Below are 14,108 nucleotides of genomic sequence, written 5' to 3'. Positions count from 1 at the left end.
AATGAGTAGCTACAAAAATCCATCCATCCATCCATCTTCTATTCCGCTTAATCTTAGCTACAAATATATTACAATGTAATATTAAAAACAAAGATCCATCTCAATAAACAAATTAAGTCAAAATAGGTCAAATCTCTTCATGCAAATTCCTTCGTGCGAAATTTGTCTCTAAGAGCACCACAGCAAACCCCGCCCCTGCCCCTGCTCAGGAGGGACACAGCGCCGCCACACATCTTGACCAATGACATTCGTCTTTAACAGAAAAAAAGACGAGTAAAAAAACTAAAACTAACCGGCTCCCAACGGCGCGAACCGCCTCCTGTCGTTAATTTCAAAGAGCTGGTTCTTATAGCCTATTCGTTCGCGACCGACACATCACGAGTGATGACGTGTCGAAGAAAACGTGTACTACTTCCGTGTTACGCCTGTGTTCACTTGTGATTGGAAGCAAAGAGCAACGGACTTGAGGAAATATGTTCACCTTTTCACTTGGAGTTTGAGCGACTTTGTGGACGTTGTGGCTGTCCATGTCCCCGGAAGTAAGACCCGGTTACTGACGCACACGGCAGCAGGATAGCTAGCTATCTTCGCGGCTAGCTCACCTGTGCTAGCAGCTACAGCAGGCAACTCTGTAGCAAACCAAAATGGACTTTCTCTGTGAAATATTTCAGGCTTTGGTCGCATTGGCTGTTTTAACTTTGATTGTGGTAAGTGGTCACTATACTGAGTGAATGTTGTGTTCTTAGAAGCATGTTTCTCTTCAAAGTGACAGTGTGGGTGTTTGCTGTGTAAGACCCTCTGGAGAGGTGACAACACAGCCCAGTTTACAACCCCTGGCAAAAATTATGGAATCACCAGTCTCGGAGGATGTTCATTCAGTTGTTTAATTTTGTAGAAAAAAAAAAGCAGATCACAGACATGACACAAAACTAAAGTCATTTCAAATGGCAACGTTCTGGCTTTAAGAAACACTAAAAGAAATCAAGAAAAAAAGATGTGGTAGTCAGTAACAGTTACTTTTTTAGACCAATCAGAGGGAAAAAAATTATGGAATCACTCAATTCTGAGGAAAAAAATTATGGAATCATGAAAAAAAACAAAAGAATACTTCAAACACACCACTAGTACTTTGTTGCACCACCTCTGGCTTTTATAACAGCTCGCCCTCTCAGAGGCATGGACTTAATGAGTGACAAACAGAACTCTTCATCAATCTGGCTCCAACTTTCTCTGATTGCATTTGCCAGATCAGCTTTGCAGGTTGGAGCCTTGTCATGGACCATTGTCTTCAACTTCCACCACAGATTTTCAATTGGATTGAGATCCGGACTGTTTGCAGGCCATGACATTGACCTTATGTGTCTTTCTTCAAGGAATGTTTTCACAGTTTTTGCTCTATGGCAAGATGCATTATCATCCTGAAAAATGATTTCATCATCCCCAAACGCCCTTTCAATTGATGGGATAAGAAAAGTGTCCAAAATGTCAACGTAAACTTGTGCATTTATTGAAGATGTAATGACAGCCATCTCCCCAGTGCCTTTACCTGACATGTAGCCCCATATCATCAATGACTGTGGAAATGTGCATGTTTTCTTCAGGCAGTCGTCTTCATAAATCTCATTGGAACGGCACCAAACAAAAGTTCCAGCATCATCACCTTGCCCAATGCAGATTCGCGATTCATCACTGAATATGACTTTCATCCAGTCATCCACAGTCCACGATTGCTTTTCCTTAGCCCATTGTAACCTTGTTTTTTTCTGTTTAGGTGTTAATGATGGCTTTCGTTTAGCTTTCCTGTATGTAAATCCCATTTCCTTTAGGCGGTTTCTTACAGTTCGGTCACAGACGTTGACTCCAGTTTCCTCCCATTTGTTCCTCATTTGTTTTGCTGTGCATTTTCTGTTTTCAAGACATATTGCTTTGTTTTCTGTCTTGGCGCTTTGATGTCTTCCTTGGTCTACCAGTATGCTTGCCTTTAACAACCTTCCCATGTTGTTTGTACTTGGTCCAGATTTTAGACACAGCTGACTGTAAACAACCAACATATTTTGCAACATTGCGTGATGATTTACCTTCTTTAAGAAGTTTGATAATCCTCTCCTTTGTTTCAACTGACATCTCTTGTGTTGGAGCCATGATTCATGTCAGTCTACCTGGTGCAACAGGTCTCCAAGGTGTGATCACTCCTGTTTAACTGCAGGCTAACGAGCAGATCTAATCTGATGCAGATGTTAGTTTTGGGAATGGAAATTTACAGGGTGATTCCATAATTTTTTCTTCAGAATTGAGTGATTCCGTAATTTTTTCCCTCTGATTGGTCTAAAAAAGTAACTTACTGACTACCACATCTTTTTTTCTTGATTTCTTTTAGTGTTTCTTAAAGCCAGAAAGTTGCCATTTGAAATGACTTTAGTTTTGTGTCATGTCTGTCATCTGCTTTTTTTCTACAAATTTAAACAACTGAATGAACATCCTCCGAGACTGGTGATTTCATAATTTTTGCCAGGGGTTGTATAAGTGTGACAAACACTGACAGAATTTATGTGTGCATCGCTCAGATCAAGGGTACCCTTTGCTGTCTTCAACTTCACTTGAGTAGTATTTGAAATAGTTGTTCTAACAATGTGTACTATCCCTATCACTCTGACGTTTATAGAGTGAGGAAGCTTACCAAACCATAAATTAAGCCTGTTCATGTTTTTATTTTGCGCTAGCGCGGCTATGTTGTAAAAAAGTGTCTATATTTGGACATTGAAATGTTACATTTAAAGCATGTCTACTTTTGTTGTGAAATTAAGAATAATTTTAAATTAAGATAATTTTGTCATGATTTCTACTTAGAATTAACAAATGATTGGTTATAAATTGGTTTCTAATGTGTTTTATTCAAATATTCTCAGTGTAAAAAAAAAAAAAAAAGAACTGTCGTGTAATCATTAGTGAAAAGTACATTACCTTTGTGTCCGCCTGCCGATGAAAATTTTGAAGAACATAATTCATGGAATAATTACTCAACTCTGCAACTAAAGTGATTTTTTTTGTGTGTATAAAAGAGTAAAATAAGATTATTTTAACAAAAGTCTAAAACACCCAAATTTCGTGTCTAGCCAGTTATGTACGTACACTTCGAGCTCACAGCGTAAATTGCGTATTGCTAGTAAATATTGAATTTGAAAATAAAAAGTGCCTTCTTGGGCCAAACAAAACTTGTGTCCTTCCGCCGGTTATTCGCCAAATACGCGTTCAGCAGGGGAATGTTTCGTTGTGTCCGCCATTTTGTGTTCGTGTAATGTACGTTCAGTCACGACCTCGGAGAAGCAGCATCATTCAATTCGACGAGCAATCGGCGGTTTAACAACCATTGTCAAGTCTAAGGTAAGATTTTTTCATTTTTATATATATTGGAGAAGATCTTTATGCACTTTGAAATGATTTTTATCGTCGGGTGAGTTACAAATTTTGTGTTTATCGAGCAGTGTAACTCATTTTGACAGCCGTTGTTTTTACCTCTCGTAGGTCGCCGTTCGTCTCCTGTGCAAGAAGCAGCGAAAAAAACACGCGAAGTGGGCAAAATTACTCATCATTACTAGTCGGATTTTACTTACTTTTATCAGTCATATTATATGTCGTTGACATTTATCGGAACCAAATAAATTCTAGCGTGTTGGTTGATAAATTGCTCCGTATTTAACCCGGAAGCGATCGGCGTGTCTCAAATATAAGTTACTTTTCTAACAAAAGTCAAATCTATGCAGAGATAACAGCATAAAGTGGACACCGAGTTAAGTGCATTACATTTAAGAAAGAGTGAACTTCGGAGGGTTGATGTCGGAGGGAAGATGTCTCGAGCTCTGGTATGTTGGGTGTGTGTTTTGCAATGTTTGAAGTTTGTGTTTATAACATTACCAAGGTCTATCCACGAGTTTGAAATTTTACCCAAAATGTAACACTTGGGTACCCTTGATCTGAGCCATGCGCATGTACAGTATTTCCATGGATGTCACTTTAGAGGTCTTACTACAAGCACTTACCTCTTACCTGTGTTTATGAACCATGACCACCATCCTATTTGTCTTTCCTTTTTCAGGTAATCATCACAGCACACGTCACAGCAGGGATGATCAACCTGGCGCGCCACGACAAGGAGAAACTCTTCCTCAGCGCCACGGGAGCCAAAGAGCTTTTCCCCAGTCTGCACGACCCGCCCTCTGTAGAACTTTCCGTGGTTGTCCCGGCCTACAATGAGGAGCTTCGGAGTGAGTTACTGGAGGCAAATCCAACAGTGCCCATTTTTGCAAGAGATATAATTCCCCTCTCTTTGTTTGTTTGTTTGTTTGTTTGTGTGTGATTTTAGTGCCCGTGATGATGGAGGAAGCAATGGAATATTTGGAAAGCAGGCAGGTCAGTATTAGATAAACTATAAAAACACAGTGAGGTACATTTTAATAATATTTGGATGCAGTCTTCAATGATCGTACAGTGGAACCTCGGTTTGCATCCCCCGGTTTGGTATGATTCCGTTTTCGACAAAAATTTTCGCCAACATTTACATTTACAGTCATGGATAAAAGTCTTGTCATAGGTAGACAGTATGAAGTAAAAACCTCATAACTCCATAACTAATCCTCCTATTGTTCATATGAATCATCCAGTCCATGACTGTATCTCCTGTTTTCGTGTAATATTGCACATAACAAACTAGTCCATTTGTCCTGGACTGTATCATGACGCAAAATCGAGTGCCCTAACACAGCACCCTACGTGTTGCTGTCTCACTGTCTGTTCAGTCAAGTTTGGCTTCTTTGAGAATATATTTGTAAATATAAACACCACATGACTGTACGGGTATTCCTATCCCTCTTCATTCACACCTGACAAGCTCTTGTAAATAGTGGAGGTGTGAAATAAACTCAAGAGAATCTACTGGAGTTGAGTTGATAAAACATCCTCTAGCCTTTTCAAGTGCAGGCTGGCTAAAGTCCAAAAGAACTTGATTGTGCATTTTTTTTTATTGAGTGTGACTGCTAAATAACCCGCCATAGGGCAAAAAAAAAGGCCAAAAGTGAAAGTAGCTTTGATAAAGAAGAGATTTGAGAAACACTATTGAAATCAATCGTGCCAGGATGTACAAGAAGTCCGCATCAACAATAAGTTTCATCTATTTGGGATTTATAATTATTTATCATTGTTTTTTGCATGTACACCTAATTACTCTCTAATATATATATTTGGGTGTCTGGAATGGATTAATTGTATTCGCATGATTTGTTCTGGAAGACTTCTGTCAGTCTCATCAAATCTTTTGGAACGAATTAATAACGGAAACCAAGGTTCCAGTGGACTGCATAGAAAGGTTCCACTCTCCTGGTGCTATTCCTACAATCGCCAGCAGGTGGCAGCATTGAACTGTGTCATTGTTTCCAGAGACGACAACCTGTGTTCACGTATGAGGTCATTGTGGTGGACGATGGCAGCAAAGACAAAACCTCAGAGGTAATAACTATGACTTTATATTATTGTATTTATATTGTCTAGCTAGTTGTTGTTGTTTTTTATGAATGGTGGGTTCTAAGGATGTTCCCATTACGTTTAGTAGGGTTTTTTTGGTCTATTAATTTGCATTCACACCTTTGTGGAACCACTAGGTGGCGTTACAGTACACAAGGAAGTACGGCGCTGATAAAGTCCGTGTTCTAACTCTGGTGAAGAACCGAGGAAAAGGCGGCGCTGTACGGATGGTGAGGTGTTAGCAAGATGCACTAGCATGATGCTTGAACTAATGTTTGTTTGCATGGCTCCACAGGGAACTCTGAGCTCCCGGGGGCGGCTCATTCTGATGGCGGATGCGGACGGAGCTACAAAGTTCTCCGACATTGAAAAAGTCGAGGCGGCTCTTAAGGACCTCAATCCCAAACCGGTACACGTGTTTTTTTATTAATAGTATTTTTCCTGTATGCAGTAAGCTAGAATGTGTAGGACTTTTTAGGACAACATGGCCATTTCCTGCGGTTCCAGAGCTCACCTGGAGCAAGAGGCCGTCGCCCAGGTAACCACCCAGGATCTACACGCAGCATCCTACCAGTACTGTCTGTCTTTAACGACCCTTGTTTGCACAGCGCTCCCTGTTCCGCACCTTTCTGATGTACGGCTTCCACTTCCTGGTGTGGTTCTTTTGCGTGCGCGGGATCCGCGACACGCAGTGTGGCTTCAAGCTGTTCACGCGCGAAGCGGCACTCAGAACATTCTACTCTCTGCACGTGGAGCGCTGGTAAGGACCGCCGCAGAGGAAACGTAACAGGAAGTGCATCGGTGTTTCCCGCACCTGCATTTATTTGTGGAGGACCACCACAAATAGATTTGCCGCTACCTGTTCGACCCTCTCTCAAAAACACATTGACTGTGAAAGTAGTTTGTTGTTCCAGCGCCGTACAGCAGAGGGCATTATAACTCTGCTTCATAACACACCTCATATGCCCCTGGTCTGCCAGAGAATAAGAAGATGTAGCAGGGGGGATCAGTGTTGCCAACTATACAATATTTAGCGTGTATTCAGACCCCCCTAGATCCTGTTTGTCAAAACAGTGACTAGCGGCAAATCTAGTCATTTTTTTCCTGGTCTTATTGGACACATTTGGAGACTCTACTGTATCGCTCTTCTCAACGAGCAGTAGATGCTGCTGTGGGCCCCTCGCCCATCTAAAAGCATAGGTGGCTCATTTAAAAAATAATAAATAAGAAGCAACACAAGAAGGCTCATTACTTTTTCTAAACATATTTGACACTGGATGACTTTGTCCATTGTTCTGTCCAGCATGTTCACGCGCTTGTCTTGTCCTTGCAGGGCTTTTGATGTGGAGCTCCTGTACATTGCTCAGTGTTTGAAGATCCCCATCGCTGAGGTGGCGGTCAACTGGACCGAGATAGAAGGTAACGGTGGTGGAATATCGCCAAAAACAGAAGCCCCTTTACCTCCTCTACCCGTCTAAGTGTCACATTAGCAGCTCACAATGAAGCCTGCTAAGGCCATGTCCACATAAACACGGATGTTTGCTAAACTGCGCATTTTCCCCACTCAGGTGTCTAAAAAGTGTTCAGTGAGTGGAGTTAAATAAAAATGTCTGTCCACATAAAAACATTCACCGACTGTCCTCTGCATTTTCTCCAATCAGAAGCCTGAAAAAGCAACCACAGCTGACTTGGTTGTGCGTTGTAACATCAGTTCATCAGTATGGTGATATACTACATGTACTATGACGTGTACATTATCTTTATAATCAGCATTCACTACCACTGCACCAAATGATACAAGCAGTCGATTACTTGCGTTTTGTTATATAAGGTTTAAAATTCTAAAATAATGTTTTGCATTTCTCATAACACAAACCAGAAAGCTCTGTTTTACCTGTCCACACACAAACACTGATGCCAGAGTTTTCTAAAAGCTCAGTTTTTAAGGACAAAGCCTATGTTTTTATGTGAACAAAATAAAACTGTTAAAATATCCAGGTTGGTGTGGATGCAGCCTAAATGTCCATTTGTGCTTCAGGCTCCAAGCTGGTTCCGTTTTGGAGCTGGCTCCAGATGGGCCGGGACCTGATCTTCATCCGCCTTCGCTACCTGACGGGAGCCTGGAAGCTGCGCTCGCCGCTCAAGACTGACTAGCCAATCAGACGAGCCTCCCGTCAACCGGGCAATGTTGCAAAGACCCGCAGCGCCGCTCCACACGGGGGCGCTACCACAACACCTGCCAACTTAAAAAAAAAATCATGACACCTGCTTGAGGTGGCCGCCATTATCACACGGAAGTTACTCAGGTGGCGATATGACGACGCATTGTTTGTTACTGTATGAACAGGAAGTGAGTTTGGGTCAGTGACTGGAAATAAACATTAAAAAAAAAAAAACAGATTGAACAGTAATCAGGTTTGCTAATATGTCAATCAAAAATAACAATGCATTTGAACACTGGAGCAGCAGCTCCATGAAGTAACCATAAAGGAGAAGGACTAAATATTGTTTGTTTGGACGCCTTTCTGCTTGTTTGTCAGGTATGTACCACCTTGCAGCTTCCTGTCTAAACTACACCCACTTCATTAGGTACACCTGCACAAGCTTCAGGCTGGATGAAATTCATACAATGCTCACTTTCTCATTGACATCGTCAGAGGTGTTCATGTACCAATACATAGTTTTTACAAGTTTGGAATATTTTGGTGAAATGTAGTGGACTATTTTCTCGTCCAAGGTCCAGGCAGTGACCTCTAGCCGGTGTACTGCAGCCTCAGCATGGCGGCTTGGATGCTGCTGAAGAAGAAAGCAAAACAAAAGACATGCTCTTCTCTCCCCGCGGTGGTTGGACTGGGCGTCGGGAGGAGGATGGTGACGTTCGGCTGCAGTTGCTGTAAACTGTGAAAATGTCAAACTTGCAGACTGGCTGTCGCCAGCAGGGCTTGCGTCATTAACCGGACCTGACGCGCCACTCCCACTGTGTATCCCTCCGCCGCCTGCGGGCTCCCCCACTTAAGGTAATTGAACACTTAACAACAATAATGCGTGTGGACTTTTTGCTTCAATGATTCCCGCATTTCTTTGAGTGATGTCTGTGAAAGTAATGCCAGGTTTTAATAGTTGATTACACTGTTTGTCATGAGAGTCACAAAGGCAAGTGTGATGCATTCACTGACGCTTTACAACAGTGGTTGTCAGCCTTTTTCCAGTCAAGTATCCCCTAAACCAGCGGTATCCAAACTTTTTCCACCAAGAAATGTATACGTACTAAATAAAAAAACACAACAAAATAACAATGTTTTTGTTAACAGGTTTAAAACCAATTTTATGCAAAGAAAAAACAGCCTGCATCTCAGTTTTGTGTTGGTGACACAGCGTTTTTTTGCATGCTCCTTACATTACGCTTTTTTGCTAATTTTTCTATTCTTTGCTGCTGATTTGTTGTTTTTTTATTTTTATTTTTTTAATGTTTCATGGGCCAATAAAAAACAAGCCATGTGCTGCAAATGGCCCCCAGGCGCCCTTTGGACTTCCCTGCCCTAACTAGAGTAACGCATTTGGGGTTTTAAAAATGTCTGTGCAAAACAATGCTTTTGTTTGTTTTATCTCAAGTACCCTCTTTACAACATGAGTCACTCATGCAGCCACCTTCACTACTTTTTTTAACCTTGAAAAGAATTTTCATCACTCATGAGAATATTCTGGAAAACAGGTGTGGTGACTTTTTTTTTTTTGTTTCCAGCCTTGCATTGGAGCCTCCGTGTTGTCAGGTGCTAGCCCGGCAGAAGAGGGGGGAGGCGGAGGGATCTGGAACCGCGGCGCTGCGGTTCCAGCCAGCCTGACGCCGGCGAGGCTGCTGTGTGGCGGCCTGGAGGAGACCAGACTGGCTCCGGACGACTCCGACCTGCGTCGAGATGCCTGCAATACAGCAGGAAGCTCTTCTGTGGGCCCTTCACAACAAAAGCACTTAGTAGGTCAAGTACACGTTTACACACCTTGTCGGAAATCAGTACAGCCAATAGAAGTACAGCACAAGGTTCCAGCGTACAGGCAATGTTTTAAGTCACGTTACATGCTTAAGTGTTATATAAATGTAAAAAGTGAAACAAAGTTGCGGTATAAAAGATAACTTTTTAATAATGTTCTACTAGTAAGATGTTTACAAGCTCCAAAGGTTGGAAGAATCCACTTTTACTTGTTTGCTCCACTTTTGAGCAAACTGTTCAAAAGCTCGCTTTTGAAATTGCGGCTTTTCATGACGTGATGTCATCACACACACACACACACACACCGCAACAGCTCGCTTAAATGAGCCCACCCTACTCATACACGAAGACTACTTTGTAAAAAAAAATAAAAAAAAAAAAAACGCAAAGCTATCGCTCGCCTGGCTGCGGGCTTTTATTTTGAAACTTTTGAAACGGGCGGTTGTTTGGGACGCGCGGACACGGACGTGCGCGCGCCGAGCCAGACACGCACATTTCCTCCAGTCGCCGCCAGCCTGACGTGACTCGTGGTGTGGACTCGTAGTTGTGACACTTGTCTACTGGGCGGAGGTGAGCGAACATGCAAAATAAACGCCTTGTTAAAAAATACACATTTTAAGTTACTTTTATTTATGGTTTCATAGACTTTCTTTCATGGGCAACTTTTTTCCCTGCATCAAACTGTTACGTGCTTGTATTTTTATTGTAGTAATTACGGTAATTATGTTTAGTTTAATGAGTAATAATAATGATGCTTGTGAGTGCTATAGTGGAGTAAAAGGAAGCTGCCATGTTGACTTTTTTTGTCAGAGTGGGCGGGGAGGACGATGGTGTGCGGGTGCGCGCGCGCGCGTGTGCGTGTTGGTGATAAAGCATTAGGTAATTGTGCTATCTGAGCCTGCAGACTGACTGACGCCAGCCTCCATAAAGCAGCAGCAGCCTGCTAGTCAGTGCCGTGTCACCACTTGTTGGCTGCCTCCACTCTTACTAACATCACGCCTCCATTTTTAAATAATAACGCGACAGGGATTTAGTTTGCAGCTTTAAGGACATCACCTTAGTGTGACCTGCTGTCTTCCGCTGTGATGATGCATGGTTCCCAGCAGATGATGGAGAGAAAGACAAACAAGAACAAAACAAACAGCCCCCCCCCCCTCCCCCCCCCTCCTGTGATGTCTTCTGGCCAGACAGTGCGGCTCCTGGGCGTCTTCTCAGTCCTCACACAAGAGAGAGAGGACATGCAGGACGCTCCTGCCTGGAAAAACTTTTTCTTCTCCATGTCCTAATCAATCTTCTCATCTGGATGCAAAAATCATCTCACCTCTCTCCACAGATGATCCAGATTATCTAGACGAGGAATAATCGTCATCTGCAAGTCCTACTGTCCGTCTTCGTCCTGCCATGAACTCGTCCGCCTCCATCACGTCCCTGTTCTCTTTCACCAGCCCGGCGGTCAAGCGCTTGCTGGGCTGGAAGCAAGGCGATGAGGAGGAGAAGTGGGCTGAGAAGGCGGTAGATTCGCTGGTGAAGAAGCTGAAGAAGAAGAAAGGCGCCATGGAGGAGCTGGAGAGAGCCCTCAGCTGTCCGGGACAGCCCAGTTGAGTGTCCTCAGTTGCCCGCCACTCACTGGACTCGCGTCATTAGGTACACCATCTAATGAGATCCAGTGTCTTTACCAAGACCCAATGTTCACTTTTGCTTGACAGTTAAAATAATTGGAATAATTGGATCTCATGATATAGTGTACCTAATGCAGTGTCAGTCCAGTCTTTGTGTCGTGAATGAGTCCCCATCCTGTGATCCTCTTGTCCCGTCAGGCAAATGCGTGACCATCCCTCGCTCGCTGGACGGCAGGCTGCAGGTGTCTCACCGCAAAGGTCTTCCTCACGTCATCTACTGCCGAGTGTGGCGCTGGCCCGACCTGCAGTCCCACCATGAGCTCAAAGCCCTCGATTGCTGCGAGTTCCCCTTCGGCTCCAAGCAGAAGGACATCTGCGTCAACCCGTACCACTACAGACGTGTGGAAACGCCAGGTACTGCATCCAACAATCCTAATCATCAGTTTGTACATAAAGTGACACGAGGCACACTTCCTGTTCCTCACTTTTAATTGTGTACCTTGTAAGAACTGTGTCCCGTACCAACAAATTTGATTACAGATAGACTGTTACACCCTGGTGTGTGTGTGTATGTATGTATGTGCGTGCGTGCGTGCATATACTTTATCATGTCCAAAAAAAGTGTAATTCTATACCTGATGTCCTAAAAAAACAGGTAAAAAACAGGTACTACACAGTATGTATGCACGGTATGCGTGTGTAGTAACATTTAGTTTTATGGTTTTGTCCCAGTGCTGCCACCCGTCCTCGTCCCCCGCCACAGCGAGTTCAACCCCCAGCACAGCCTACTGGCAAAGTTCCGCAACGCCTCTCTGCACAACGAGCCTCTGATGCCGCAGAACGCCACCTACCCAGAATCCTTCCCTGCGCTGCCGTGCTCGTCCTTCTCCTCGTCTTCTTCCTCGTCTCTCGCCCAGTCTCCTTCCTCGCAGAGCTACCCCGACTCCCCCGCCAGCTCCGCCGAGCCAGGCAGCCCCTACCACATCGCAGGTAGAAAATATCGTACATAGTTTTAAATCTCCTTGTAATGTTGCAGTGATTTCATTCTTTTTTTTCTTTTTTTTTTTTTTTTTACATTTCTACAAAAATAGCAAAGACTGTCCTGATCACCTTTGCTCCGTTGTGTGGTCTTGTCCAGCAGAGACGCCGCCTCCTCCGTACAGCATGATGGAGACGAGCCCCCAAGAGGACGTGAAGCCGGCCAACACCCCAGAAACCACCAAACTCACCTTCTCCGCTCCACACAGAGGTAAGTTCCGGTAAACTGCACTTCCTGTTGTCTTTGCGCTTTTTTCCTTCACGCCACAACTTCCCGGTGTGCAGATTTGCGTCCGGTGTGCTACGAGGAGCCCGAGTACTGGTGCTCCATCGCATACTACGAGCTCAACAACAGGGTGGGGGAGACGTTTCACGCATCGTCGCGCAGCATGCTGGTGGATGGATTCACAGACCCATCCAACAACAAGAACCGTTTCTGCCTCGGCCTGCTGTCCAATGTCAACCGCAACTCCACCATCGAGCACACGCGCCGCCACATCGGCAAAGGTGGGCCACGCGTGCACTCCATCTCGTATAAGCCGCCTCCCGCTTTATAACGGCTTGGCAACTGCATCCCTCTCAGGGCTACACTTGTACTACGTGGGCGGCGAGGTGTACGCAGAGTGCCTGAGCGACAGCAGCATCTTTGTGCAGAGCCGAAACTGCAACTTCCAGCACGGCTTCCACGCCACCACTGTGTGCAAGATCCCCAGCGGCTGCAGCCTGAAGATTTTCAACAACCAGCTCTTCGCTCAGCTGCTAGCCCAGTCTGTCAACCACGGCTTCGAGGTGGTCTACGAGCTGACCAAGATGTGCACCATCCGCATGAGCTTTGTCAAGGTAACACACTCACCAATGCACGTTAACAAATGATACTTTTATACATTGTTGTTTCAAAGACATTTTTAGATAGATTTTGTGCAGAGTGATCACCAACAACTCTTGTTGACTAGCTGTTTAGCTTCCTGTGCAGTAGTCGTCTTAGTAGTTGGAGCTGGGACTAAAGCGGTGTTTACACTTGCACGCATTTTGCCTTCGCATTGTCCCGCAATTTGCCGTGGCAAAGTGTGTCATTTATTTATCTGTTTATTTATGGCATGCCTCAAAAGCATGAAGACTAGTTTGTGCACTGTTAGCGCTATATTTACGCATATATTACGCACTTGGCACAAAAAGGGTGCACATTGGCACAAAACTCCCTCCCGATTTATTTACTCATGTCAAGTACTGTTCACATCTAGTACACGACAAAAGTACATGAGACGCACACTGTTCCTGCATGGGAATGCATTGTCACCACCACTTTCTGCATCTGCAAAGCAGCCCTTGCATTGTTTGGTCCCAAGTGACACATTTATTGTATGGAAAATAAGACTCATGACTCACTGAAAACGACTCGGTGACCCACTAGTTGACAGCATTACAGGTCACTGCACATTTTCTGACATATGTAAGTATTTAATGCAAAAAAAAAATGCAACTTTAATTGTTGTGGGTCTCAGAAGGTTAAAGTTGTGTTCTCTCTTCAGGGCTGGGGGGCAGAGTACCACCGTCAGGACGTGACTAGCACCCCCTGCTGGATTGAGGTGCATCTGCACGGGCCCCTGCAGTGGTTGGACAAGGTCCTCACCCAAATGGGATCGCCACACAACCCCATTTCCTCCGTGTCCTAGCAGGCGCTTGGTTCTTCGCACAGCTTCTCCTACTTTCCGGAAGGTTCCGCCACGTTCCAAAGCCCAAAATGTCCCCTACTGTTTACTGTAAGACTGAATTTCATTTAGCTTGTTGACTAATGATGCAGCCGGTAGTTGTGTTGTGTTTCTGTGGCACTTGGTGTGATACGTCTTTTAAATATTATGTATTTTAACTTACTGACCAATGTTTGGATTATATGCGCTGGTTGCTTTGTACTTCTATTAAAAGGTTTTTTTTCCAAGACTAACATGACTTC

The 14,108-nt window shown here is 44.0% G+C and overlaps 2 protein-coding genes across 7 annotated transcripts; both read left to right on the top strand.

The window, feature by feature from the left end:
• Positions 1-392: 392 nt before the first annotated feature.
• On the top strand, positions 393-7,700 carry alg5 (ALG5 dolichyl-phosphate beta-glucosyltransferase). Its single transcript, XM_054754589.1, has 10 exons — positions 393-707; positions 4,094-4,262; positions 4,361-4,407; positions 5,431-5,499; positions 5,652-5,744; positions 5,810-5,923; positions 5,993-6,052; positions 6,123-6,274; positions 6,848-6,933; positions 7,553-7,700. The coding sequence occupies exons 1-10, from the start codon at positions 645-647 to the stop codon at positions 7,666-7,668; spliced, it is 969 nt and encodes a 322-aa protein (XP_054610564.1). The 5' UTR covers positions 393-644; the 3' UTR covers positions 7,669-7,700.
• A 1,637-nt stretch (positions 7,701-9,337) lies between these two features.
• Positions 9,338-14,093, top strand: smad9 (SMAD family member 9). 6 transcript variants are annotated; one of them, XM_054754583.1, is made up of 8 exons: positions 9,338-9,484; positions 10,946-11,097; positions 11,318-11,533; positions 11,852-12,109; positions 12,261-12,368; positions 12,443-12,664; positions 12,741-12,997; positions 13,687-14,093. In XM_054754583.1, exons 1-8 carry the CDS (start codon positions 9,429-9,431, stop codon positions 13,828-13,830), a joined length of 1,413 nt encoding a protein of 470 aa, XP_054610558.1. In that variant the 5' UTR covers positions 9,338-9,428; the 3' UTR covers positions 13,831-14,093. The 6 variants fall into 6 exon arrangements, with proteins under 6 accessions (XP_054610558.1, XP_054610556.1, XP_054610560.1 ...); XM_054754581.1 differs by having other exon boundaries at positions 12,258-12,368; XM_054754585.1 differs by having other exon boundaries at positions 9,358-9,484; positions 10,834-11,097; positions 12,258-12,368.
• Positions 14,094-14,108: the final 15 nt, after the last annotated feature.

Source organism: Dunckerocampus dactyliophorus, chromosome 16 (assembly GCF_027744805.1).
Source record: "Dunckerocampus dactyliophorus isolate RoL2022-P2 chromosome 16, RoL_Ddac_1.1, whole genome shotgun sequence".
Classification (NCBI taxonomy): domain Eukaryota; kingdom Metazoa; phylum Chordata; class Actinopteri; order Syngnathiformes; family Syngnathidae; genus Dunckerocampus; species Dunckerocampus dactyliophorus.
The sequence above is the reverse complement of the archived record's forward strand: the minus strand, read 5'-3'. Positions and strand labels throughout refer to the sequence as shown.

Excerpts from the sequence above, each read along its gene's own strand:
- alg5 (XM_054754589.1), top strand. The coding sequence starts at position 645 with ATGGACTTTCTCTGTGAAATATTTCAGGCTTTGGTCGCATTGGCTGTT. Across the intron at positions 4,408-5,430 it reads AATATTTGGAAAGCAGGCAG|AGACGACAACCTGTGTTCAC; the intron begins GTCAGTATTAGA and ends CATTGTTTCCAG. Across the intron at positions 6,053-6,122 it reads AGCAAGAGGCCGTCGCCCAG|CGCTCCCTGTTCCGCACCTT; the intron begins GTAACCACCCAG and ends TTGTTTGCACAG.
- smad9 (XM_054754581.1), top strand. The coding sequence starts at position 9,429 with ATGCCTGCAATACAGCAGGAAGCTCTTCTGTGGGCCCTTCACAACAAA. Across the intron at positions 12,110-12,257 it reads CAGCCCCTACCACATCGCAG|CAGAGACGCCGCCTCCTCCG; the intron begins GTAGAAAATATC and ends GGTCTTGTCCAG. Across the intron at positions 12,369-12,442 it reads CTTCTCCGCTCCACACAGAG|ATTTGCGTCCGGTGTGCTAC; the intron begins GTAAGTTCCGGT and ends CCCGGTGTGCAG.